The 27,801-nt window shown below is 43.9% G+C and overlaps 1 protein-coding gene across 4 annotated transcripts; it reads right to left on the bottom strand.

Annotated features, from left to right (window-relative positions):
- Positions 1–6,065: 6,065 nt before the first annotated feature.
- On the bottom strand, positions 6,066–26,884 carry LOC125535240 (UDP-glycosyltransferase 79). 4 transcript variants are annotated; one of them, XM_048698294.2, is made up of 5 exons: positions 26,694–26,884; positions 26,506–26,612; positions 7,977–8,860; positions 7,459–7,843; positions 6,066–6,572 (listed from the first exon to the last, which is right to left on the bottom strand). In XM_048698294.2, exons 3-5 carry the CDS (start codon positions 8,790–8,792, stop codon positions 6,229–6,231), a joined length of 1,545 nt encoding a protein of 514 aa, XP_048554251.2. In that variant the 5' UTR covers positions 8,793–8,860; positions 26,506–26,612; positions 26,694–26,884; the 3' UTR covers positions 6,066–6,228. The 4 variants fall into 4 exon arrangements, with proteins under 4 accessions (XP_048554251.2, XP_048554250.2, XP_048554249.2 ...); XM_048698293.2 differs by having other exon boundaries at positions 26,506–26,617; XM_048698292.2 differs by having other exon boundaries at positions 26,506–26,621.
- Positions 26,885–27,801: the final 917 nt, after the last annotated feature.

Consider the following 27,801-nt stretch of genomic DNA (forward strand, 5'->3'; position numbering starts at 1 on the left):
GTGTATGAGTCAGAGTTCCCGATGTGTGCTTCTTTGGGATCGTTATCGTGCTGCTCTGGCACCTCGTCGTTCAAACACTCTTTGTGTGAAGAGGAGGTCCCGCTGCGTGTCGTTGACACGGACCTAGCGCCGCTCGTGCTCGATGGTGTGGTGGCTCTATACATATGTGTGCACCACCCAGTTCTCATCAAGGACGCCTAGGTTCATGAGGAGCTCCACCACTGCGGCAGCATATGGGCGCTCCGCCTCGAATTGAGCCACCAATGTGTGGTACTCCTCTAGGAGAGCGAGGTTGAGATACAGCTCCAGGCAGGAGGCTACTGATCAGGCTAGTCACTTAAGCCTGAGGTCCTACCTGGTGCCGTCTATTCAACACAGGGATGCTGCTGGTGGTTCGTAGGTTTGAGAACCATGCCGGCTACGTAGTTGCTGCGTCCCATGTGTTCCAGGTGAACCTCATAGAAGGCACCCTTACCCTACTGCAGGGCCACAAGGACATTGGCAATCGGAGCACTTTTTTCCGGTGGTTAACGCTCGGCACACATTAAGCGTAGTTAGTTACCATATCTCAGTGAAAAGTGTGCTCACATGATGAGAGATTTTGTCTGTTTATTTCGTTGTTGGCGAATGTATGGCTATCGTCTTGTACTGAACAATTTTCTCTCAGTTATTAATTAATTCCTGTTTCATCATGTAAACCTTTTAGTTCATTTATCAATTTCTGAAGATTTCTTCCTGAACAGGTATAACAGAACCTTCGTGAATGTACTACAATCACTGAGAATGACAGGAAGATTTCAGTTGCTATTCTATTTCCACTCTTAACCTGGCTACCATGTTATGTTTTCAGGAATGCAATCCAGGTTATCTAGGTAGAATTGATAATATATGTAGAAGTAAATACATTGTCCTGCATCTGGAATGTCCGGTTTTGTACGTAGGATTCGCAGTCCAGCTGATTTCATTTAAAAATTGCTCTGCACTTCCTTTCATATTACGAGAAATTTTATTTTATCCAACTTCACATAATATTTTTCATCATTTTCATATAAGATCAATCAGTCAAACGGTCATAAAGATATGTTGGATTTAAGGTAGCATTTACATTTTGATAAATGGACATTGTAGTCTTATATTTTCTGTTATTGTGGTTTGCGAATCTCTATATATAAAGAGCATGACCTTTGCAAAGTTATCTAATATGTCTGCTCAAACATTTACAATGGATATTTATTAATCATATGTACTGTTTCTCCTAAAATATGTTTGTAACCTTATTAGGATTTATAGTCCAGATGAATTGATTTCGTAAATATGTTTCTCGGCATGGTGCAGTGAGTAGAGTACTGAGCAGTTACCTGCTCCGAGGGAAAGAAGAGGTAGCTGACACAGCGAAAATATTTGTATATATGGCTATAGTTGTGCCAGGAATTTCTGTTGGATGCACTATTCTATTTTGTCTTGACCTAGTGTATGTCCAATCCATTTTATTTTATCAGAAATGCAATCCATGTTATCTAGCAGGGAGAAATCGATAATATGTACAACTAAATCTATTGTTTCTTAGTCCAAGATTGGTAATGATTTATCCCACGTGTGGAATCTCTCGTTGGTAGAATTTGCAGTCCATCTTATTTTATTACTACGAATTGCTCTGCACTTCAATCACTTCATACGAGAAATTGCATGGGATCCAACTTCATAGAATATTTTATATCTTCTGCATATCAATTATCAGTCAAACGGACACAAAAAGATCGGTTAGCCCGATTTAAGGTAGCAATGACATTGTAGTTCTATTTTTTTCTATTATTGAGAATCTCCCTATGTCTAAAAAGCACGACCCTTGCAAAGCTATCTAATATGTCTTCTCAAAGATTTGCATTGGATGTTTATTAACCATATGTATAGTTTCCCATAAAATACGTTCACTGATTCATAAGATTTCTTATGCACTTCAATTTCATTCAAGAATATATCATTGGATCAAACTCCCTAGAATATTTTCTATTCTTTTGATGTGATGAGTCAAATGTCTATACAGACATGTTGGATTTAAGCTAGTGTGGCATTGTAGTCCTTTTTTTTCACTCTTCTTGTGGTATGCGAACACACCTAATCAAAGAGTTGAAAAAGTGCATGTGGCACCTTATCAATCTCTCCATGTCTAGATAGCATGACCTTGAAAAGTAATATAATGAAAGATAATAAAAACTTTAGAAGGAAGTTCTATTACACAACCCTTGGTCGGTTTTGGGTTCCGACAATGCCAAACAAGAGCTAATACCCCAGTATATTCAGGCTTTAGAACCGATTGGGAGAGCTAAGTATCCCAGTCAGTTCCACAGAAAACAATTAACAAATTCTACACTACAATGTTTATTTGCAAATTTTTACACTTATTGTTTACTGATAATTTGCACGCTTTATGCTACAGTGTATATTTGCACATTTTAATACTGCTGAAAATTTACAAGTTTACGCGGCAGTTAATTGTCCTAGTGCAAAAGATGGTGCCAAAATTAGCGGGCAGAATATAGGGGTGCGGAGGGGGAATCTGGAAAACGTGCGCCCAGATGCAATAGACGTGCATGCCACTCATTGCCTAGACATAGGTTGGTGCAGCACCCATCTTCTATAAGCTATCAGTCGGCATACCATATGCAGCAAGTCTTACAATTGTTCCAGATACTTACAATAAGCATGTTAGCTTGTCCTACCTATTGCAGAACCAGAAACATACTGCAGGATGAACATCCAATGGCCTGTAGTGGGGGTACCACACCCGCTGGGAACCAAATCCTCACTTGATGTGCGTGATCATCTGCTATGAATCACATGTGGCATAAAGAAACAATATATTATCAATTAAAGAAAACGAAAAGAAATACGTGGTCGTTGGTATTTTGATATCAATCCTCTCAAACCCGTGTCTGGGTTAACTCTCTAATCCATCTTCTGTAGCTAGTTGAAAGGTGAACTGGAGTTGAGAGGTGGAATGGATAGGTCGGATGAGACTGAAGTGAAGTGAAGTTCTTCCAAACTCATCTTATGTGCCTTCCGCATTTGGAAGATAAAATTTATCGTCTAGCTACCACGACAACACTTCAGGGTCTAGGGGATGTGCTTGAGGATGCCTCTCACTCCAATGTCAGATTTCTGTTTATTCTTGTCTCTTTGTCTTGCTACCAAACCTTGACAGAAGTCCGCCATTTGTGTAAGCTAGAGAATAGGAAATACGACAGTCAGACACCATAAGCTGAAGATAATCAGTTTGACATACCTCTAGCTATGACTGGAGGTAGTATATTATATGTAAGTGATGGCCATGTGAAGTTGGCCGGCACATTAGCTACATATATTAATGTTGAAGCAATATCATATCTTCTACGCATCTACTGTTTATAAAACCACATCAGAGTATTTTCATATGACTCACTTCTGAAACAAACGTCTACACCAAGACCCAAACTACGGAAAATCAGAAAAGACTCGATAATCCGATAGTACTTCTCGGCAAAGAGTGGCACACTGCACAGACATGTTGTTGCTGAGAATGTGGTAAAAGGGACTTGGTCAGGTGATGGGAGGACCTGTAAAATGAGACATGAGTTTTAAGATAATCCATAACTACTGAAACCTTGAACCATCTTTTAACAGCCTCCTCTCATGTTAATCATTCATAACTACTGAAACTCAAGTTCTGGATCATTAACACATGTGCTACAGAGTATAGAAACATCAATAAGCATGTACGGAAACCAACAATACCATCGCTAGATGATAGATTTCTGTTCCATGATTCTAACTATTTATTATATCAATCCACAAAGAAATTTAAATCTTTACTAGCAAAAAAACCCGTGCGTTGCAACGGGAGAAAAATATATGTGTGCACCCTCCTGCGAGTCTTGAGAATGAGACTCTCCTTTCTCAACGGAATACTCATCCATGGTCAATGGAATGCAGAATGTTCAGATCAGAGCATGTTTATAACATAAAAGCTAACTTATTTTGGATTTATTTTGTGTTATACAAAATACAACGGTGTACTTGTAAATATCTGAATACATATAAATATATTACATTCGAGATAAAAAAAGGACCATCGTTGAGAAAAATGTTTGGACATTTAAAAAACAAATGATACACATGCTAGCTTGCATATTTGGCATAGATGGTTCAATCTACGACACACAAATTCATTTATCAATTATCACTTACTTAAGATGTTTATAGGCTGTAAACATTTTTGCATATACCAAACTCAAAATCTATTTCAACATTACAACCAAATGTTACATTTGACTCTGAACCAATATTATAACACCTATTAGCATATGTATCTATAGCAAACACTTACTTAAGATGTTTATAGGCTGTAAACATTTTTGCATATACCAAACTCAAAATCTATTTCAACATTACAACCAAATGTTACATTTGACTCTGAACCAATATTATAACACCTATTAGCATATGTATCTATAGCAAACATGCTAGCAACCAGAGGAAAACGTTCATCTATCAATCTCCTACTTGACCCTGTGATATCTCATATGTATATCTTGTGCTCTCTTTTCTCTACAACAAATTTTTTTTCTTCTTGCAATGTTCGCACATAGTTCAATCATAAGTGATGGAAATTATGTTAAGTTTTCTAACTGGATAGATGCACCGGTTGTATTGAACATTATTTAATTTTAATTAACATTAAAATACATATTGGCAACGACATGAATGCTTAATTAGGATCTTGTAGGAAAATATTAAGCTACTCCATTATGATGTGACTTTAGAAAATTTTTGTTTTTTCTCAACATAAATGTCTATGCTTTCCTGTATTTATTTCAGGATTTCCGGCGACGCGCATTCAGTGGGTGGAGACGTTCCGTCGAGGACGAGGCGCCTATGGTGACTTTGTAAATCTCAAGATGATATGTCGGGTCAGTCTTTTGGAGGTGCTCATAGGAGTAGGGTATGCGTGTGTGTGTTCATAGGAGAGAGTGTATGCGCGTGTATATGAGCGCTTGTGTCTCTACTGATGTTAAAAAAACAATGGCATGCCAGATTATTCAAAAATTTGGATACAGTTTTCCTGGATTTTAGCGATCTCTTGTGTATGGTGATTCAGCTTCCTAGTACACACCGCAAGTGGACGATTAGCATTTGCCGCGTCCCTCGGCTGTTGGTTCCATTGCTCGCGTCCACGTGCATCCATCTGTCCTCAATATAGGATAGCTTATTGATGCTCTCTGTATGTTTAATATACTTTAGACTCTCCCACAATCTAGCTCACATCTCACAATATGTTTGTTTATTGACGAAGGGGCTTGTTGATTGTCTATTTGCCGAGGTATATAAACAGATGAGATTTGATATAGAATAGCAAGGTGGGACCATTATTAGTTTAAAAGCAAATCAAACTATTATTGTAGCCTTTGGAACGAACGTGGGGGCGCGGGTTAGATTCTACACAGGAACAATAATTTCTGGCAGGCCCATCAGCACGTAAGTCGGCCCAGTGTATTGGTTTAGAATAGGTTGCAAACAATAAACTACAAATAAAAGAACCTGTTACATAAGAACAAAATACGTGCTTCATCTTGGTGGCCAGACTTCAGTGCACCCAGGACGATGTCTTGGGTTTGACTCCAAGTCCGGACATTTTTTTTCCCATCGAAAAATAAACTGATAGATACAAACACACAAAGCGTATTACGACGGGCAAAAGGCATATTGTGACGGCGAATCCGCGGAGTTAATCCGTGCTTTATTATTAGGGAGATTTTATACATACAAATGCATTTGGGTGCGTGCCTGAGAAAAGATAGATATCAAAATTAAAGATGATGCAGAAAGAAAAAGAAAAATGTATTACATTTGTGTTCATATCCTTGGAAGGGCGTACTTTTACTGTATATCTTACTCTTATTTGTTTTCTCACTCATATGATAAAACAGAACACATCCATTTAGTGCAACAGTGTGCAGATACAATTTTGGTACTACATGATACTCACACGTAATGTTGTTCGACAAATGTTCACCCCCAAGATTCACATATTAGATAGAGAAAATGCGAGAGATCTGATAATATGCGAGAGATCTGTCAATTTTTATAATATATTCGCCTGCAAACTCTAGTTTCCCATCACACAAGAAAACCACACATTTCACCTCTTCAATGGTATCCAAATATAACACCTAAGTACAGATTTTTTTTACATCAACTAGTAGTTGGAGAATACTTCGCCACAAACTCAGCAATATTCTTGTCCGAGCTTCCTCCTTCCTGCATTGCCTCCTTAGCCTTTCTCGTCCACATAGCAGAATTCTTCATGTACTCCTGCTTCCTCTCACCGTCTAAGACTTCTCTAATGCACCTCTCTACCTCTTCCTTTCGCACAATACCTTCTTTATCATGATGCACACGCACACCAATCCCCCATGCACTCCCAATGTACTTTGCTGTAGTTGGTTGATCTGTCCACTGAGGCATTGCCAAAAGTGGTACGCCTGTAACAATTGCTTCTGTTGTCGAGTTCCATCCACAGTGAGTTAAGAAACAACCTATTCAATTGATGTGTTAGTATATACCAATAGCGTAGTTATTTGGAATGGATTACTTAATATGTTCACTACAAAATATGCAGGACAAACACCTCCTTTATAGTCTATTTTAGTGAATGCGGTTTAATTTCTAGAAAAAAATAATTTATCAGTGAATGGCCCTAAGGTAGGATAATTGAAGGAGGAATATAAATATAAGTTTTGACGTTATGGAAACAGTACTCTAGTTCATCTATGTCGTAGTGCAGAACCAAAAAATAGGAGCCAGGGAACTATGCTATTCTAGGATCCAATTATTACAAACTCCAGTAACAATAAATTAAATTTATTCGCAACCAAGGAAGCATGACCAGTAAATTAATCTGTTCTTTCTATTTTATCCTCGTGCAGGCTTCTCTAGTTACGGCCAAGATAAATAGATATGGAATTATAGTTCGTACTTTATGACAGTAACTGTGCATCTAAAACTTTCCAGTCTTGTATTCATATTGTAAATGCTGCCTTTAAACAATAACTTTGTCTGTCAGGAAAATAGTTGGCATCAACCATACAGCAGGGGGTAACGTCGTTCAAGATAGTTGGCATTGTAGACTGTACTGTAATGCTGGAACCGAAAACTAACACCTTCAATTTGCAATTACTAATTTGGGGGGGGGGGGGGGGGGGGGGGGGGGCGCTACAACATGTCTTTTAACATAATAATATCACGACGCACAGTATGCAACACCTTGCATACAGAGTACTCCTCTCCTCAGGCTTGCTTTGTTCATCTAGTCATGTCAACACATTCAAAACTCCATAGCTACACCCACATTCCTTTTTTTGCTTCAAAAATAATGCAATTGATTGTAAATATACCATTCCAATTGTACACATCATTTCATACCTGTGGCCTCGTGAGATAAAACTTCAAGCTGGGGGCACCACGAAACAATTAGCCCCTTTTCCTTGCACTTGTCACGGAACTGTTCAGACAACTTGTGTTCATCAACGGACCTGACAACCCAGAGGAACTGTTTGCCGGAATTGCACAATCCATTGCCTATCTCCTCTAACCGGGCTTGGTCGAGGTTAGCGACTGTCCCATAGGAGGCATAGACCACTGAGCAAGGGGGCTGCCTATCCAGCCATGCCATGCATGGTGCTGTGTTGTCGAAGAGGTCAAACCCATAAGTCTTATTGGATGGCAACCGATCGTCGTCCAGGTAGAACGATGGCAGTGTCGGGCCAATGGTCTTCACACGCCATGTTGATGCCAAGTAGTCCGCCTCCTGTTTAGATCATCCATAATAAGGTTCTTTATGAGTTGAGGATCACGTCTCTCCTCCAGATGTGCTTTGATCAATCTTTCTTTGGCTCGGGCAAAACAACAAACAGGTAGGATGCACGCCCAAGGGACCTCACCTTGGGCTCGAGCTCATGGAACGAGTTGACGAACACGTCGTCGGCGTCCTCCAACCCATCGAACTGCCCCACCACCGCGTCCAGGAACAGAGGGTACGACTCCGGCGCCGCCACGAACGACGGCACGTCCTCCGGACCCAGCTCCACGCTCAGCAACCCACGTAGCGCGCTCCCGTCCACGACCGGCAGGCCGACGCGGCCCGCGTAGACCTCCCCGTAGACGACGTCCACCGCGCAGGGCTGCGAGAAGAGCGCGGCCGTCGGCACGCCGGCGGCGCGCGCCACACGGCCTGCCCAGGGTAGGTGCGGGTCGTACACGAGCACGCTCACGGGTCTCCCCTCCGCGGCCTCTGACCGGAAGAGCGCCTCGAGGGTCTCGGACCCCGCGGCCGCCAGCCGGCGCCCATAATCCCGGAAGTCCGGGCACGCTGCCATCCCGCCTTGGTCGAAGCCGTCGGAGATGGCGGCGACGCGGAAGGGGCCCGCGGGCGGCGGCACGGTGGCGAGTAGGTGGCGCGTGGTGACGAACGTGGGGCGGAGGCCGTGGTAGGCGAGGCGGCGGCCGAGCTGCAGCATGGGGTTGAGGTGGCCCTGCGCCCCCGGGAAGGCGAGGAGGAGGACATGGCCGCCGCCGTCGCCGTCTGCTCGGACGACGGAGCGTGGGGTATCGGAAGTCGTCTCCATTTCTGACGAGTGACGCGCGTTGGACTTGAGAGGAAAGTGCAGAGGTTCAGGTTGGCAAGTGTTTTCTGCTGCCTGACAGCAAAAAAGCCAGTCCCTCCCAAACTTTAGAGTTTGTTTGTGCAATCGTATCATCACAAGATTGGTTCTGGAGCTTTTGGGAAGTGGACAACCACATCTATATTATTACTGACTCATGAATCCTGGCATCTTGCAATAGGTTGGACGGCATCAATATGACAAAAATAATGGAGGGTCATTTTGTTACTACTAGTCTGATCGTAGCCCAAAGCAGAAAGGAGAAGCTATTTGGTTTGAGACAAGAGCAAAGACAATATATACGGTGAGAAAAGCAGGCTATAGGACTAAAATATTATATCTTTACTTAGTTGGAGGAGAGAGAAGACGAGAGAGACGGAAAGCGGACCGTAGAATAAGAGCCGGCTATAGCATGAGACACAAAACACTTTGTGAGATTGTAAGATGGGTCAGCTATCAATAAAGTAGCACATATTTAAATTTTACTATTGTGCAAGTCAGCTATTAGGTTGACTCTAGATGACCGGCAACTTCATATAGCCTGTTTTTGGATGTGTTATTAACCAGGCTCTAAGGATGTCTTTGGTTTGAGATTCAGTTTGTCAAAGGTTGTCACATCTAAAGTTAGGCATGTATGACAAACTTAGATAGATGTTTGGTTCAAGCCATCATTAGGCAAACCACATTTGAGCCCCACATTACATACACATAAAAAATATGACAAGATTCTCTTCGACTTGGCAACGTGTGGCTTTCATTTTGTTAAGCTAACCTTAGGCAAGCTCAGCAAAAAAATGTGGCAAAGTGTGACAATCCAAGACATAGAACAAAACAGCCCATAGAACCAGACAACCCCGTAGAACGAGAGAGCCCTAGTGACGGTGTCCTGGACTAAGGGATACCAACCTAGTTGGCCCACGGTCCATGGGTCGAGCTTATGGCCCATCGATCTCACATGGAAGAACTCCGGAAGTGTCGAACCTAGACGTGATGAAGACGGACACTGCCGAAGACTTGGCGTATACTTCGTGGACTACTCCATCTATCACATGTTTGTCCTTAATTAGTCCGCAACCGACCATGTGTAACCCTAGATACCCCTGGTCTTAAAGTCGGAGGGTTTAGTCCATAGAGACAGAACAATCATGATAACGCACCTTATAGTGTACAACACAATATACGGTCTTGAGGTAGGTCAACCTGTATTCGATACTCCATCATCAATATAATCAAAGTAGGACATAGGGTTTTACCTCTTCGAGAGGGCCCGAAACTGAGTAAACATTGTGCCTTTTGTCTCATGTTCAGAGTCGTTCCTAGATCCACAGCTTGGGAACCCCCCCCCCCCCCCCCCCCCCCTACTCAAGATCTGCCGGTTTTAGCACCGACAATGATGGCCCATGCAGGTCCAATTGTGTGATAAACAAGGATCAATGGCTCGCTTGCGGATCAACTGTGACATTGGCTGCAGTGACATATTCGTCCCTGGCGCTGTTTGTGTTCGGCAACATCGTTCTCCATGCCAACTCGACCGGACGCCTCGACCGTGTCGAAAGCGCTTCGTCCCGGACCGAGCCATCATGTTCGGGAGTCTCGAGTACATACCTGACTCCCGTGGTGATCTCGCCCTCTCCGGCTGGATGCCAGATCGTCTTGAGAACTCTTCGAGCACCACGGCCTTGACCCAGGAGCCGACCCCTGATCTAGTTTTCGGGCCAAATCTCGCATCAGTACCAACCTTGGATATAGAGCCGGTCATTGTCACCTCGGAACTTGCTTCAAGCACGGATCCGACCACTATCTCATCAGATCTTGACCTCGAGTCAAGTCCGACCTTGGACCCGGTATTAAACTTGCGACCGATCTCCTTGCCGGCGGACCAGGAGTCAACCCTGGCTAGCCAAGACTCCGAAGTTGCGTCAAGAAACCCACAGAGCATATTTCATATCAATCCGGCCAACAGTCAGACCATGGACACTGAGGATCTCTCGCAGTTAAACGAGATGCTAGATCAAATCCACAATCTGGCGATCTCATCCTCGGTCTATGATCAAATCGGATGTAAAGCCAACGATAGGGAAATTTACGTCCCTCCCATCACCCACCTAGTCGCTACTATTAAGGACTTAAATGACGTACTGAACTATGCCTCTAACGAGGCGACCGGCATGGATCAAGATGTCGATGGCACATCGCGAGCGGCTTCGCCCATGGCCATATCACATGATGGCAGCTGGGCCGCAACCTCCACCTACTACGTCTACATGGTCGACACTCCTAAGGAATACGAGAAGAAGAAAAAAGATTCCTCGAAGCGCCGACGTCCTCAAAGTCGACCCAAGGGTTCCGAAAGGGGCAAGGAAAGCCAGACGAACAATACGGAGGCCACCGATAATGGCACCGCTCCGGACGATGTCGAGGACAAGGGCAACGATAATAACGCCACATAGCCTAATGGCCCTACATGGATGTCTGATAATGGGGACCCCGAAGATCTTGAGGATAGGGAGTAAAGTAACTACCTCCCTGAGTTTGAGGAGGATGTCAGCCTCAGACCCAAGGATTTTATCATTCCCGAGGACCCCTATGAGCAAGAAAGGCTTTGGCGATGACTCGTCGCAATTGCCCATAGCTTGAAAAAAGAAACAAAAACAGCTCGAAGCTGATAAAAACACCCTCAATGACAAATGGGTAGAGGTTATCAAAACTGAACAAGACCTTGAGCTGCGACCTTGATCTGAGATGTACGATTTGCGAATGCAATTAAATGCAAATCTAGTCCTGGCAAGATCCATCTACGGACCACGAGGACACGCACCTGTTGGTTAGGACGGCTACAAGGCCTCGCTAGACAGGTATGGTGGGGCTCGGGAGCAATCTTATAACTGGATGCCACTTGATATCTGACATGAAGCGGCTCACTTTCAAGGGCCTACACACCCAATATGCTTTCAGACGAGGTCATGGAACACCAGTTCCCCGAAGGGTTTAAACCCGTAAACATCGAAGCTTACAACGGAATTACTGACCCGGCTGTCTGGATTGAGGACCTCCTTATCCACATTCATATGGCATGGGGAGATGATCTCCACGCCATCAAATACCTTCCGCTGAAGCTTAAAGGATCGGCAAGGCACTGGCTCAACAGCCTGCCCGAGAACTCTATCGGGAGCTAGGAGCAGCTCGAAGATGCCTTCGGGGCAAACTTCCAAGGCACGTATGTTCGGCCCCCGGACACCGATGACCTTAACCACATTATTCAGCAGCCTCGCGAGTCCGCTAGGAAGTTCTGGAATCTGTTCTTAACCAAAATGAACTAGATAGTCGACTGTCCTCACACATAAGTCACCACCACTTTCCAGCATAGTATCTAGGACAAGCGGCTGGAGCGACAGCTCGGACAAGTTAGCCTAGAACCATGGCGACCCTTATCTCTCTTAGGACCGGCTTTTGCATGGCCGAGGATAGCTAGTTGGCTCGTAGCACTCATGGCAGCGAGGTCGGCACCTCGAAGGTGCGCGATGGCAACGGCAGGCCTCAGCGCAACAGAAACAAGCGCCGGCATAAAAATAGTGGCAGTGACACCGAGGACGCAACAGTCAACGCTAGGTTCAACAATCCAAGGACGGTCCTACTCCACTTGATAAAATCCTCGACAAGCCTTGCCAAATACATGGCACTTCAAATAAACCTGCAAATCATAATAACTGACACTGCTAGGTTATTGAGTAGGCCGAAAATATTGCAGTCAAAAGCCAAGGCAAGAGCCAGTCTCGTAGAGAGGATGAGGATGAATCTCGCAGGCCCAATAATGGAAGCCAAAAAAAATTCCTTCATGAGGTAAAAGAGGTGAGCTTGATCTATGCCACACACATCCCTAATAAGGAGAGGAAATGCGCACTTCCGGACGTATACGCCCTAGAGCCTATAGCTCCGAAGTACAATTTGTGGTCGGCTTGGCCAATCACCTTCACAAGCATGACCTACTGACCAATATCCGTCACGGAGGGCAGGTAGCCCTAGTCCTCGATCCCATTGTAGAAAAGTTTCAATTAACATTAGTTCTTATGGATGAGGTAGCAGCCTCAACTTGATCTATGCTGACACGCTCAGGAAGATGGGAATCGAACCATTAAGGATCAAGCCCAGCAACACCACTTTCCATGGTATAATACAAGGTGTGGAGGCACAATGCTCGGGGATCATCACTCTGGAGGTACTCCTCGGCTCTCCTAAGAACTTCCGAAGCGAAGACTTGATCTTCGATATCATCCTTTTTTGAGCGGTTATCGCGCATTGCGCGGACGAATTGCGTTCGCCCGATTCAACGCAGTCCTGGGTTGTGCATAACAAAATCTTAAAATTCTAGGACCAAAGGGTATTATTACAGTCAATGGTAACACCTAACGTCCCCTTCGCACTGCGGAGTGATATGTCTCCAACATATCTATAATTATTTATTGTTCCTTGCTATTATATTGTCTATTTTGGATGTTTTATATGCATTAATGTGCTATTCTATATTATTTTTGGGACTAACTTATTAACCTAGAGCCTAGTGCCAGTTTCTGTTTTTCCTTGTTTTTGAGTTTTACAGAAAAGGAATACCAAATGGATTAAAGCTTTCGCGATGATTTTTCTTGGACCAGAAGACAACCGTAGGACTTGGAGAAGAAGTGAGAGGAGTCCCGAGGAGGCCACAAGCCTCAGGGGAGTTCCCTAAGGCGGGGCGTTCCCTAAGGCGGGGCGCCTCGAGGGCTTGTGGGCCCCTCGGATCTCATCTTGGGGCCTTTTCCAGTACCCTGTCGGAGGGGGATTCGATCACGGAGGGCTTCTACATCAACTCTATTGCCCTTCCAATGAAGCGTGAGTAGTTTACCACCGACCTATGGGTCCATAACATCAACTCTTTGATCTTCAGTACAATGTTCTCCTCGATGTTCTTGGAGATGTATCCGATGTAATATTCTTTTACGGTGTGTTTGTCGAGATCCGATGAATGGTGGATTTATGATCAGATTATCTATGAATATAATTTCAATCTTCGCTGAATTGTTACATGCATGATTTGGTATCTTTGTATTGCTCTTCGAATTATCGGTTTGGTTTGGCCAACTAGATTGGTTCTTCTTGCAATGGGAGAGGTGCTTAGTTTTCACTACTACAGGATACTGCTAACGCGACACTACAATTAGAGACCCTTCGAGAAACTGTGTGCGATGCATAATACCAAATGGTGCTGTATGAAAACTGTTAGAAATGTATAAAACGTTTTTAGTGACAGATGCATCAAACACGGTTCAGGTTTTAGTTGCGTGTGCGATGAAGGGCATACGGTTCAGTTCAAGTAACTGTTTGCAATGAGGAGGAACAAGAGAAATGGGCAGCCAGATGAAGGCATGTGCGATACACAGCGCACGGTTCACTAGGATGAACTGTGTGTGATTAGGCAACACAAAAGAAATGGGCAGCCAGATGAAGGTGTGTGCGATATACAGGATATAGTTCACTCGGGTGAACTGTTTGTGATTAGGCAACACAAAAGAAATGGTCAGCCAGATCAAGGTGTGCGGGATATATGTCATGCGGTTCACTCGGATGAACTATTTGCGTTGACACAAGAGTACAGAAACGGTTCAACTTAACAAGACATGTGTGTTGTGCTATAGGATTGCATGTGGTTCACTCGTCCCTTGCCGTGAGTGTGTGACCTCTATGGCAACCGTTCACTCCCCAGGCGCCTCTTCGTGTACCGTGGCAACCGTCCACCGACTCTTCGCCTTTCCCTCTCGATTTGGAACTACTGCCGCACGCTAGCTCTTCCTCCCTCCTCCATTTTCCTTCACCCTTCCTTCTGCCATTGTTTCATCATCTTGTCCATGGAGGGAACAAGTCGGAAACGACCCCGTTATTCTTGCCCCGATCTAAATAATGACGCGGCGGAGGAACTCATTGATCGGTGCGACGTCATCACCTCGGCTAGCATGGCAGGTTCGTTCAAGACCATTCTCGACTCAACTAATAACATCATTACAAGGAACCCAAGGGTTCAGGAGCGGTTTGATCTCCCCTATCTTCTTCGTCGTGACCCTGCTAACTGGTGCGGGGACGAGGGAAGCATCGCCTTGTGTAAGTTGATGCCGCTTGATAATGATACGTATGATGTTAAGATGCCATCGCTTGAGGGCAAGGCTTGGGTAGGCGCAAATGGAGATTGAGTTGTTTATATTGGGTACAACTGCGAGTGGGAACTTGTGAATGTGTACACTCGTCACCGGGTTCCCCTTTGAAAAATCTCAGACGACTGCCCAGAGGTTGAGTACACCGGTATTCTACATGAGTTCAAATACGATCATGCTGACTGTCGTCTACGGAAGATAGCAATTTGTCGAGTTCCCAACCGCTCTTGGGGTTATAGGAATGCTTATGTTGTCGCTATCTTCGACAAGCTTGTTGCCATCCTTCATGGTTCGACTCGATGGATATTGCTCAAGAATCATGTTCTATACATGGATGAGTACTGTGATGCAATTCAATACGAGGGTCTTGTGTTTGCTGCCACCACTCGTGGCACTGTTTTTGCATGGAATCCTCATGATTTCGGTATGTTTGTCTTCCACCGTAATTATAATTGTTTCATCAACATGCATGCGGGTAAGCTAGTTTCCCTTTACTAATTAACCTTCTTGTGTTTCCAAGGTCCTGTGAACATTCCACCACCTATACTTGAAAATTTCATTCACGAGCATGAGGACGAGTAGGACCCATATACTTAGTGGCGCCTAGCAACTTATTCTGATGTATCACCTCTTCTTGTCTGTATACGGGGCACTACTGATGTTACTAAGGAAGCAGGTGTTGTCTCGTATCGTCGCACTCTCCTGACCTGTTCCAACATCCGTTGCAGGGTATTCGGGATGGATACTGGTGTACTAGCGCCAACACCTTCTCCCTGGTTCAGTATTGAAAGTCTTGGAGGAAACTCACTCTTCCTTGGACAAAACTATCCAATGATGGTGGAAGGCGATCCAGTTGCTGTTAACACAACGTTGCTACCATTTATGAGAAGCAACTGTATCTATACCTCGAACATTACTATGCTTCCCTACCGTCCCAATATGGGTATTGAAATAGGCCGCTTCAGCCTGGATGATCAGTCCAGTGTTGGTCTCGAGATTGACAGTAGCTGGCCCTTCCCAGAGAATCACTTCTGGTTCAAAGCAAGCGTTTCCAACGCCGACGAGTGGTTGAGCTGAAGTTCCTTTCATCGCTTTGTTATTTGTTGTGTGAGAAATTTTTTACTAGAATGTTTTGTTGGAAATGATCTATAATCCAACATGTATCCTCGTTCTCGTTGTGGGTTGATGACTTGTTGTATGTAATCAATGGTACATTTGCGTATGCGTCCATGAACTCAGGCCTGCTAGTGGTGTCCATATGAATAGTGCTAGTGATTTGAGTTGCAAAAATTAGATAGTGCTAGTGATTTTAGTTGCAAAAATTAGATAGTGCTAGTGATTTGTAGCTGCATATTTTGACAAATCGCAGTGTTACAAGGTTGACAAATGGCAATGCTACTAGATAAGCAAATGTCAATCTTTCCAGTTTGAGAAATGGCAACATACCCAAAATGACAGATATGCAAACCTTACCCAATTGTTTGTATGTGGTTGCACACGGGTCATGCAAAACAACCGTTTGCGTTGAAGGGATGAAGAAATCCTGCTCGACACATTTTCCCTTGGCTTCCTGGGGAAGCTATCGGTTTGCATACGGGTGTTCTAACTAAACCGTTTGCGATGAGTGTTTTATATTTAAAACCCGTTGATGTTTTTTTCAAAAGAAAATAGTTTGATAAGTCTGTACATTAAGAGAGAAAAACACAAGTTCGTTCAAACCATATCTTTCATTCAGTCACACTACGAATTTACATTCATATGATCAAGAATTCGAGATACAGTATTAAACCCCAAAAAACTATTTCCGGTGACGGAGGAGGCGGCATGCCGCGCCTTCGTTGTCGTCGTTGTCCTTCGGGACGCCGTTGTTGAAGTCTTCAAGGCAACACAAAATGTTTTTCACTTGTAAATCAAACATCACGTCATCGCGCGATCGACGGGTCGGGCACGGGAGGACGGCAACTGGCGCCGCTGAGAGGTAGCGGTCGACGGCAGCGTCCCATGCCGCTGAGGGGGGGGGGGGGCGCACGGGCACGGGCACGAGCGCGGCGGGTGCAGCCAAATACATGGGGATCGGCGCCGCGGTGGGTGGAGGGGCACGCACGGGCATGACGGATGCAGGCAAATGCACGGGGGCCTGCGACACGGTGGGTGGAGGGGCGCACACGGGCAAGGGCACGGGCGCTGGCATGTACACGAGCTCGCGCGGGTCCGCGAAGACCTCGTTGACGCCGGCGGCTCCCAGCTCTGCAATATTGCTCGGCGACCAGCCCGTCAATGCTACGGGGATGGTCGCTGGCGCGGGCGCGTGGATGGGAGATGGGACGGGAGCGGGGGAAGCAACTGCCGCGGCCAGCTCGTTCTGGGCCATGTCCATGAGGCCCCATTCCTCCTTATTTTCTATCTCCTCCGGCTTGGAGTCGACTTCACAGAACTTGAAGACTAGTGGCAGATGATCATTCCGCGCGATGGCGGTGGAGGTCTCGGGGGGGGGGGGGGGGATGGGAGGCGAACAGTAAGGCCGTCCGTATTAAATAGCGGCTCGGGCGCCATTAATGGAGAGGAAGGCGGGCGGCCATGGAAGTCAAAGGGCTCGCTTCCTAGTGAGCCTGCGCAGCGTAAGGCTCGCACGCTTCCCGGTGAGCCTATGCATTGGAGGACAGCTTGCACGCCTTTCGGTCAGCCTGCGCACCGGACTGTGCTCGCACGCCTCCCGTTCAGTCAAGATCAAGCAGCTGTCCGCACGGCACCTCCTACAACCATAAAAACCAAGACACGTGGTGTCACGTGAATGGTTAACAGAACGCACACATTTTGAATTATACAAACATTTGAGATATTAAGTGGCAGCTATTTTTTCAAAATGCCTTTGTTGGCTATCATTATTCGAGTGCGCCTTCTCTCAAAATGGACACAAAAAATACCACATCATGTTGGGCACCATTCCATGATAGAATGCCAAGTTACTACAATTTAAAAACCATGCATCTCAATGTTTTGTCGGAAATCAACGGTGCCCTGGTGTTTGAAAATCATTCTCATTTATTGCGTGGGACCAAAGCATGCACCCAATGACACATATTTTATTTTTCAACCAATTTATATGCACTGGAGCATGTGCATGTAGTTCAAATTTGAATTATGCACATATAGATTGAAAACTTAGTTAATGCATAAAAATGTCCAAAAGAACCCCGAAAAATCACAAAAGTTGACACAACACTGCTGTTGTTCTATGTTGACACGAGAAAAAATTTAGAAGCAATAAGAGGCAGTGGATATCGTTTCGTCCTCAAAAGGTGGGACGTTCCCTACCAAAACCATGATGCTTGTTGTGAGAAGCTCTGGTTTGTGAGAACCATATACCCAAACCTGCCCCAAACGGGACAAATTTTTTACCATGGCATGTTGATGCCGCTCCATGATAGCATGCCAAGTTTCATGAATTTCAGACGAGTTTTCAATTTACTAGAATTTAAAAACCAGGCATCTCAATGTTTTGCCGGCAATCAACAGTGTCCCGGTGTTAGAATTTCATTCCCATCTCTTGCATGGGACCAAGAAATTCACCCAAGGACACACTTGTGATTTTTCAACCAAGTTTAGTGCATTGGAGCTTGTGCTTGTAGTTCAAATTTGAATTATGCACCTAAAATGCCTAGAAAAAATAGTTAATGTATAAAAAGGCCAAACGAACCCCGAAAAATTCCAAGATTGAACACAAAACTCCTGTTGTTCTATGTTGACACTAGAATTTTTTTTGAAAGCAATAAGAGGCAACGGGTATCGTTCCGTCACCAAAGGTGGTACTTTCCCTATCGAAACCATCATGCTTGTTGTGAGAAGCTCTTGTTTGTGAGAAGCTTCTACCCGAACCTGCCCCAAATGGGACAAAATTTTCACCACGGCATGTTGATGCCGCTCCATGATAGCATGCCAAGTATCATGAATTTCAGATGAGTTTTGGATTTACTAGAATTTAAAAACCAGGCATCTCAACGTTTTGCCGGCAATCAACAGTGCCATGGTGTTTGAATTTCATTACCATCTCTTGCATGGGACCTAGAAATTCACCCAAGGACACACATGTGATTTCTCAACCAACTTTGGTGCATTGGAGCTTGTGCTTGTAGTTCAAATTTGAATTATGCACATAAATGCATTGAAAACTCAATTAATGCATAAAAATGACCAAACGAACCCCGAAAAATCCCAAAAATTGACACAACACTTATGTGGTTCTATGTTGACACGAGTAAATTTTTAGAAGCCATAAGAAGCAATGGATATCGTTTCATTCCCAAAGTTGGGACGTTCCCTACCGAAACTATCGTGCTTATTGTGAGAAGCTCTGGTTTGTGAGAAGCATATACCCGAACCTACCCCAAATGGGACTAATTTTTTAACACGGCATGTTGATGCCGCTCCATGATAGCATGCCAAGTTTCATGAATTTCAGACGAGTTTTGGATTTACTAGAATTTAAAAACCAGGCATCTCAATGTTTAGTCGGCAATCAACAGTGTCCTAGTGTTTGAATTTCATTCCCATCTCTTGAATGGGACCTAGAAATTCACCCAAGGACACACATGTGATTTCTCAACCAACTTTGGTGCATTGGACCATGTGCTTGCAGTTCAAATTTGAATTATACACATAGATGCATTGAAAACTCAGTTAATGCATAAAAATGTCCAAACGAACCCCGAAAAATCCCAAAAATTGACACAACACTCCTGTGGTTCTATGTTGACACGAGTAAATTTTTGAAAGCCATAAGAGGCAATGGATATCGTTCCGTCCCCAAAGGTGGGACGTTCCCTACCGAAACCATCATGCTTGTTGTGAGAATCTCTGGTTTGTGAGAAGCATATACCCGAACCTGCCCCAAATGGGACAAATTTTTTAACACGACATGTTGATGCCGCTCCATGATAGCATGCCAAGTTTCATGAATTTCATACGAGTTTTGGATTTACTAGAATTTAAAAACCAGGCATCTCAATGTTTTGTCGGCAATCAACAATGCATTGGTGCTTGAATTTTATTCCCATCTCTTGCATGGGACCAAGAAATTCACCCAAGGACACATATTAGATTTTTCAACCAACCTTAGTGCATTGGAGCATGTGCTTGTAGTTCAAATTTGAATTATCCACATAAAATGCCTAGAAAACCTAGTTAATGCATAAAAATGTCCAAACGAACCCCGAAAAATCACAAAAAATGACACAACACTCCTATTGTTCTATGTTGACACTAGAAAATATTTGAAAGCAATAAGAGGCAATGGATATCGTTTCGTCTCCAAAGTTGGGACGTTCCCTATCGAAACCATCATGCTTGTTGTGATAAGCCTATACCCGAACTTGGCCCAAACTGGACAATTTTTTTACCATGGCATGTTGATGCCGCTCCGTAATAGCATGCCAAGTTTCATGAATTTCAGACGAGTTTTGGATTTACTAGAATGTAAAACCAGACATCTCAATGTTTTGCCGGCAATCAACAGTGCCCTGGTGTTTGAATTTCATTCCCATCTCTTGCATGGGACCAAGAAATTCACCCAAGGACACACATGTGATTTTTCAACCAACTTTAGTGCATTGGAGCATGCGCTTGTAGTTCAAATTTGAATTATGCACCTAAAATGCCTAGAAAACACAGTTAATGTATAAAAAGGCCAAACGAACCCCGGAAAATTCCAGGATTGAACACAAAACTCCTGTTGTTCTATGTTGACACTAGAAATTTTTTGAAAGCAATAAGAGGCAACGGGTATCGTTCTGTCACCAAAGGTGGTACTTTCCCTATCGAACCATCATGCTTGTTGTGAGAAGCTCTGGTTTGTGAGAAGCTTATACCCGAACCTGCCCTAAATGGGAAAAAAAATTCTCGACGGCATGTTGATGTCGCTACATGATAGCATGCCATGTTTGATGAATTTCAAACGAGTTTTGGATTTACTAGAATTTAAAAACCAAGCATCTCAACATTTTGCCGGCAATCAACAGTGCCCTGGTGTTTGAATTTAATTTCCATCTCTTGCATGGGACCTAGAAATTCACGCAAGGACACAGATGTGACTTTTCAACCAACTTTGGTGCATTGGAGCATGTTCTTGTAATTCAAATTTGAATCAAGCAGATAAAATGCCTAGAAAACCAAGTTAATGTATAAAAAAGGCCAAACGAACCCAGGAAAATTCCAAGATTGAACACAACACTCCTGTTGTTCTATGTTTACACTAGAAATTTCTTGAAAGCAATAAGAGGCAACGAATATCGTCTCATCCCCAAAGGTGGTACATTTCCTATCGAGACCATCATGCTTGTTGTGAGAAGCTCTGATTTGTGAGAAGTTTATACCAAAACCTGCCCCAAATGGGGCAAAATTTTCACCACGGCATGTTGATGCAGCTCCATGATAGCATGCCAAGTTTCATGAATTTCAGATGAGTGTTGGATTTACTAGAATTTAAAAACCAGGCATCTCAACGTTTTGCCAGCTATCAACAGTGCCCTGGTGTTTGAAATTCATTCCCATCTCTTGCATGGGACCTAGAAATTCACCCAATGACACATGTGATTTTTCAACCAACTTTGGTGCATTGGAGCATGTGCTTGTAGTTCAAATTTAAATTATGCACATAAAATGCCTAGAAAACACAGTTAATGTATAAAAAGGGCCAAACCAACCCCGAAAAATTCCAAGATTGAACACAAAACTCCTGTTGTTCTTTGTTGACACTAGAAATTTTTTTGAAAGCAATAAGAGGCAACGAGTATCGTTCCGTCACCAAAGGTGGTACTTTCCCTATCGAAACCATCATGCTTGTTGTGTGAAGCTCTTGTTTGTGAGAAGCTTCTACCCGAACCTGCCCCAAATGGGACAAAATTTTCACCACGGCATGTTGATGCCGCTCCATGATAGCATGCCAAGTATCATGAATTTCAGATGAGTTTTGAATTTACTAGAATTTAAAAACCAGGCATCTCAACATTTTGCCGGCAATCAACAGTGCCATGGTGTTTGAATTTCATTACCATCTCTTGAATGGGACCTAGAAATTCACCCAAGGACACACATGTGATTTCTCAACCAACTTTGGTGCATTGGAGCTTGTGCTTGTAGTTCAAATTTGAATTATGCACATAAATGCATTGAAAACTCAATTAATGCATAAAAATGACCAAACGAACGTCGAAAAATCCCAAAAATCGACACAACACTTATGTGGTTCTATGTTGACACGAGTAAATTTTTAGAAGCCATAAGAAGCAATGGATATCGTTTCATTCCCAAAGTTGGGACGTTCCCTACCGAAACTATCGTGCTTGTTGTGAGAAGCTCTGGTTTGTGAGAAGCATATACCCGAACCTGCGCCAAATGGGACTAATTTTTTAACACGGCATGTTGATGCCGCTCCATGATAGCATGCCAAGTTTCATGAATTTCAGACGAGTTTTGGATTTACTAGAATTTAAAAACTAGGCATCTCAATGTTTAGTCGGCAATCAACAGTGTCCTAGTGTTTGAATTTCATTCCCATCTCTTGAATGGGACCTAGAAATTCACCCAAGGACACACATGTGATTTCTCAACTAACTTTGGTGCATTGGACCATGTGCTTGTAGTTCAAATTTGAATTATACACATAGATGCATTGAAAACTCAGTTAATGCATAAAAATGTCCAAACGAACCCCAAAAAATCCCAAAAATTGACACAACACTCCTGTGGTTCTATGTTGACACGAGTAAATTTTTGAAAGCCATAAGAGGCAATGGATATCGTTCCGTCCCCAAAGGTGGGACATTCCCTACCGAAACCATCATGCTTGTTGTGAGAAGCTCTGGTTTGTGAGAAGCATATACCCGAACCTGCCCCAAATGGGACAAATTTTTTAACACGACATGTTGATGCCGCTCCATGATAGCATGCCAAGTTTCATGAATTTCATACGAGTTTTGGATTTACTAGAATTTAAAAACCAGGCATCTCAATGTTTTGTCGGCAATCAACAATGCACTGGTGCTTGAATTTTATTCCCATCTCTTGCATGGGACCAAGAAATTCACCCAAGGACACATATTAGATTTTTCAACCAACCTTAGTGCATTGGAGCATGTGCTTGTAGTTCAAATTTGAATTATCCACATAAAATGCCTAGAAAACCTAGTTAATGCATAAAAATGTCCAAACGAACCCCGAAAAATCACAAAAAATGACACAACACTCCTGTTATTCTATGTTGACACTAGAAAATATTTGAAAGCAATAAGAGGCAATGGATATCGTTTCGTCCCCAAAGTTGGGACGTTCCCTATCGAAACCATCATGCTTGTTGTGATAAGCCTATACCCGAACTTGGCCCAAACTGGACAATTTTTTTACCATGGCATGTTGATGCCGCTCCGTAATAGCATGCCAAGTTTCATGAATTTCAGACGAGTTTTGGATTTACTAGAATTTAAAACCAGACATCTCAATGTTTTACCGGCAATCAACAGTGCCCTGGTGTTTGAATTTCATTCCCATCTCTTGCATGGGACCAAGAAATTCACCCAAGGACACACATGTGATTTTTGAACCAACTTTAGTGCATTGGAGCATGTGCTTGTAGTTCAAATTTGAATTATGCACCTTAAATGCCTAGAAAACACAGTTAATGTATAAAAAGGCCAAACGAACCCCGAAAAATTCCAGGATTGAACACAAAACTCCTGTTGTTCTATGTTGACACTAGAAATTTTTTGAAAGCAATAAGAGGCAACGGGTATCGTTCCGTCACCAAAGGTGGTACTTTCCCTATCGAAACCATCATGCTTGTTGTGAGAAGCTCTGGTTTGTGAGAAGCTTATACCCGAACCTGCCCCAAATGGGAAAAAAAATTCTCGACGCCATGTTGATGTCGCTCCATGATAGCATGCCATGTTTCATGAATTTCAGACGAGTTTTGGATTTACTAGAATTTAAAAACCAGGCATCTCAACATTTTGCCGGCAATCAACAGTGCCATGGTGTTTGAATTTAATTCCCATCTCTTGCATGGGACCTAGAAATTCACGCAAGGACACAGATGTGACTTTTCAACCAACTTTGGTGCACCGGAGCATGTTCTTGTAATTGAAATTTGAATCAAGCAGATAAAATGCCTAGAAAACCAAGTTAATGTATAAAAAAGGCCAAACGAACCCAGGAAAATTCCAAGATTGAACACAACACTCCTGTTGTTCTATGTTTACACTAGAAATTTCTTGAAAGCAATAAGAGGCAACGAATATCGTCTCATCCCCAAAGGTGGTACGTTTCCTATCGAAACCATCATGCTTGTTGTGAGAAGCTCTGATTTGTGAGAAGCTTATACCAAAACCTGCCCCAAATGGGGCAAAATTTTAACCACGGCATGTTGATGCAGCTCCATGATAGCATGCCAAGTTTCGTGAATTTCAGATGAGTGTTGGATTTACTAGAATTTAAAAACCAGACATCTCAACGTTTTGCCGGCAATCAATAGTGCCCTGGTGTTTGAAATTCATTCTCAAATTTAATTATGCAGATAAAATGCCTAGAAAACCCAGTTAATGTATAAAAAAGGCCAAACGAACCCCAAAAAATTCATTCCCATTTCTTCCATGGGACCTAAGCATGCACTCAAGGACACAGATTTGATTTTTCAACCAATTTGTATGCACCATTTTGTAATTCAAATCAAGTAGATCCCACACTCTTTATTCTCACCAACCGTGTGAGATATAGTAAAAAATATCTTGGAGCACCGTTGGTGTATAGTATGCCTATGGCTTACGCGAGAAGGTGCGTCGGCTACAGTCCGTAGCCGGCGCGTCAAGCACACTAGCTCGCTCCCCCAAAACTCCCGCCTCTGCATCCCTCTCTGCTTTAGTCCCTTGATTCAAATTTTCAGTAGCCCCGGCATTTTACTCCTGCCTCTGCATCCCTCGCAATCTAAAAAATATCTGCTCATCCTTGATACAAATTTTCAGTAGCCCCGCCTTGTTACTCCCTCCGAGTAAAATTTTTAGTTGCCGCAGTATTTCCTCAAACACAACCTCTGCTCACACAGACACACACAACCCTCGAAACCATTGGTAGGTCGCCACCATCGCCGGCGCCTCCATCCTCAACCTCTACCTGTGTGCCGGGGATCTTGAGTAGCCAATGGCCAAAAAGAGGTTTATCGCGGCCTTTTTGCCCAAAGCCGGCGAGGTGGCCGCCGAGGTGTCCCCGTCGTCCTCCGCGGGCCCGATCCGCTGTCGCCGGTCCCCCGATGCACCCTCCGCCGCGCCCCTACGCCGGTTTGAGGACTTCCCCGTCCTCCCCCGGACACGGCAGCCGAAGAACTCCTACCTCGGGGTCCGGCAGTGATACGTCTCCAACGTATCTAGAATTTTTATTGCTCTATGCTATATTATCTATTGTTTTGGACATTATTGGGATTTATTATCCACTTTTATATTATTTTTGGGACTAACCTATTAACCGGAGGCCCAACCCAGAATTGCTGTTTTTTTGGCCTATTTTAGGGTTTCGAAGAAAAGGAATATCAAACGGAGTCCAAACGGAATGAAACCTCCGGGAACGTGATTTTTCTCACCGAACATGATCCAGAGGACTTGGAACCTACGTCAAGAAACAAGGGAGGGGGCCACGAGGTAGGGGGCGCGCGCCTACCCCCCTTCCCCAGGCGCGCCCTCCACCCTCATGGGCCCCCTGTTGCTCCACCGACGTACTCTTTCCTCCTATATATACCTACGTACCCCCAAACGATCAGATACGGAGCCAAAACCATAATTCCACCGCCGCAACTTTCTGTGTCCACGAGATCCCATCTTGGGGCCTGTTCCGGAGCTCCGCTGGAGGGGGTATCCATCACGGAGGGCTTCTACATCGACACCATAGCCCTCCGATGAAGTGTGAGTAGTTCACCTCAGACCTACGGGTCCATAGTTATTAGCTAGAGGGCTTCTTCTTTCTTTTTGGATCTCAATACAATGTTCTCCCCCTCTCTTGTGGAGAACTATTCGATGTAATCTTCTGTCGCTTGCTACCTTGTCTAGGCTAGGCCTTATCTTCAAACTGTGCTGAAGGAAGGGTATTGACGATGGCACTCCTTTGGCTTGAGCCAGTACTTATAGTCAACGAAAGGTGGTCCACGGATCTGATTGTAGTTTTTGTTACATCTGGTGTTTTCTGCACTAACATAACTGATTATGAATAGATCAAAAATTTCTCTCGCTAACAAAAAAAGGAGACAAATAGCAAATACCCTCCAAGAGCACATCCCCTTCTCCACCCTTTTTTTCTTTTTGACGAAAAGACCTTCTCCACTCTTTGGTTGTCTAGAATACCACCCTGCCGCCAGAGGCCGATTCATCGCCTGCGAGGACCAAGCGTCACCGCCACATGGCCTTATGGGACACACACAAGACAACCATATTCTCTAGCTGCATGTAGTTCAATAGACGAAACTAGGCTTTCTCAAATTTCCGTTACACCCGTGTGCAGATGCAGCATAATCCGAAATAGGAGCATGAACAAATCAGAAATAGGAGTACATAACGCAACCAAAGAAAAGGAGGGGTACAACAAGTATGGTGAAGCAATACCGTTTTATTTCATCCGTGCGAGCCTTTAACAGGGACAAATTCAGCTTTAGATTCCATCTCAACGAACTACGCAGAGCTCAAATTCATCATAACGACATCACCAATGGCTGGGCTGGCTGCAGATAATAGTTCTCAGATATTGAAAGAAGAGCAAGAAGGAGGAGAAGAAGAGGAAGAGTAGGAGAGACCTGCACATGTACTAGTCTGGTCGAGTTGCCTTCATGATGGCCATGCAGGTTTGTGCTCTCTCTGCAGTTTCTTCCTTTCAGAGCCAAAGGTATAGCGTGAGAGGTATGTCTCCAATCGAGCTCTGCTGTAGCAACTAGCAGTACGCGCAAAACTAGAGCAGGGAGACTCTCCCGCAGGATGATAGTCTTATCACCAACCAACAACTCCAAAGTTGCTCCATCAGAAAAGCACTCAAAGCTGTCGTGTACGTACTAAAGCTTTAATATACTATTGTTTACTCCATGTTTAGGGATAAACAATTACCCCAGCAACTCCCAACAAGCTAACCTCCGCACTCAAAGTGTGACAAAATTAAAGGGCACTGTGGTTGGTGCTGTCCTAGTCTACCTCCGTGTCCAGCAACTACATCTTTCTGCTTTTGCAGGATCACAACCAGAACCACTTTCACAGATACATTCGCCAGTCTGTCATCAATTATTCTCAGATAAACTAGCAAAACTTTCCAAGGTAAACAAAATTACAGGGATTCACGCGCATGCATGTCAAATTAACTTAGACAAGTACTACTGAATATTACCTCTCCTGAAATGTTTCTCACCACCTGATCGAATAGAAGGACAGCTCTTCTATGATCTATCATGTATGCAAGTACAGTACGCTCCTGTGTAGCAAGCTCAGCATGCAAGTTGTATATTAGTATTCAAAATACCTAAACACTACTAGAATCTGGTTTTGACCCAAGTTCCGACACTTCACTGAGTTCATTCTATCGGGAACTCGGCAAACTTCTGTCTGCCGAGTTTAATCCAAAATTGGACTCGGGAGTGATAAGCAACTCGGTAGAGCTGTGCCTTTGCTAGGTTCCAATGAAAAACAACTAGGCGAACTTAGTAAACTCGGCTGAATCTCATGTTCACCGAGTTTCTGCAGAAATACACTCGGCAAAGCCTAACAAGTGGGCCCTGCTGTACAACAGTCGACGGAGCCGTGACGGCGGCCTTTGTTTGCAGAGTTTTGGTTAACGGAGACTCGGTAAACATTTTATTTTTTATTTATTTAAATCGGAATTCCACATGTCCCACGTTTGTCGAGTTTTGTCCTCAGCGC

Source organism: Triticum urartu, chromosome 2A (genome assembly GCF_056163025.1).
Source record: "Triticum urartu cultivar PI428250 chromosome 2A, HENAU_Tu73, whole genome shotgun sequence".
Lineage (NCBI taxonomy): Eukaryota > Viridiplantae > Streptophyta > Magnoliopsida > Poales > Poaceae > Triticum > Triticum urartu.

Coding starts and splice junctions, on each gene's coding strand:
- LOC125535240 (XM_048698294.2), bottom strand. CDS start 8,792: ATGATACGATTGCACAAACAAACTCTAAAGTTTGGGAGGGACTGGCTT. Junction 7,844..7,976: donor TCCATGAGCTCGAGCCCAAG/GTGAGGTCCCTT, acceptor TGATCTAAACAG/GAGGCGGACTACTTGGCATC. Junction 6,573..7,458: donor TTTATCTCACGAGGCCACAG/GTATGAAATGAT, acceptor TCAATTGAATAG/GTTGTTTCTTAACTCACTGT.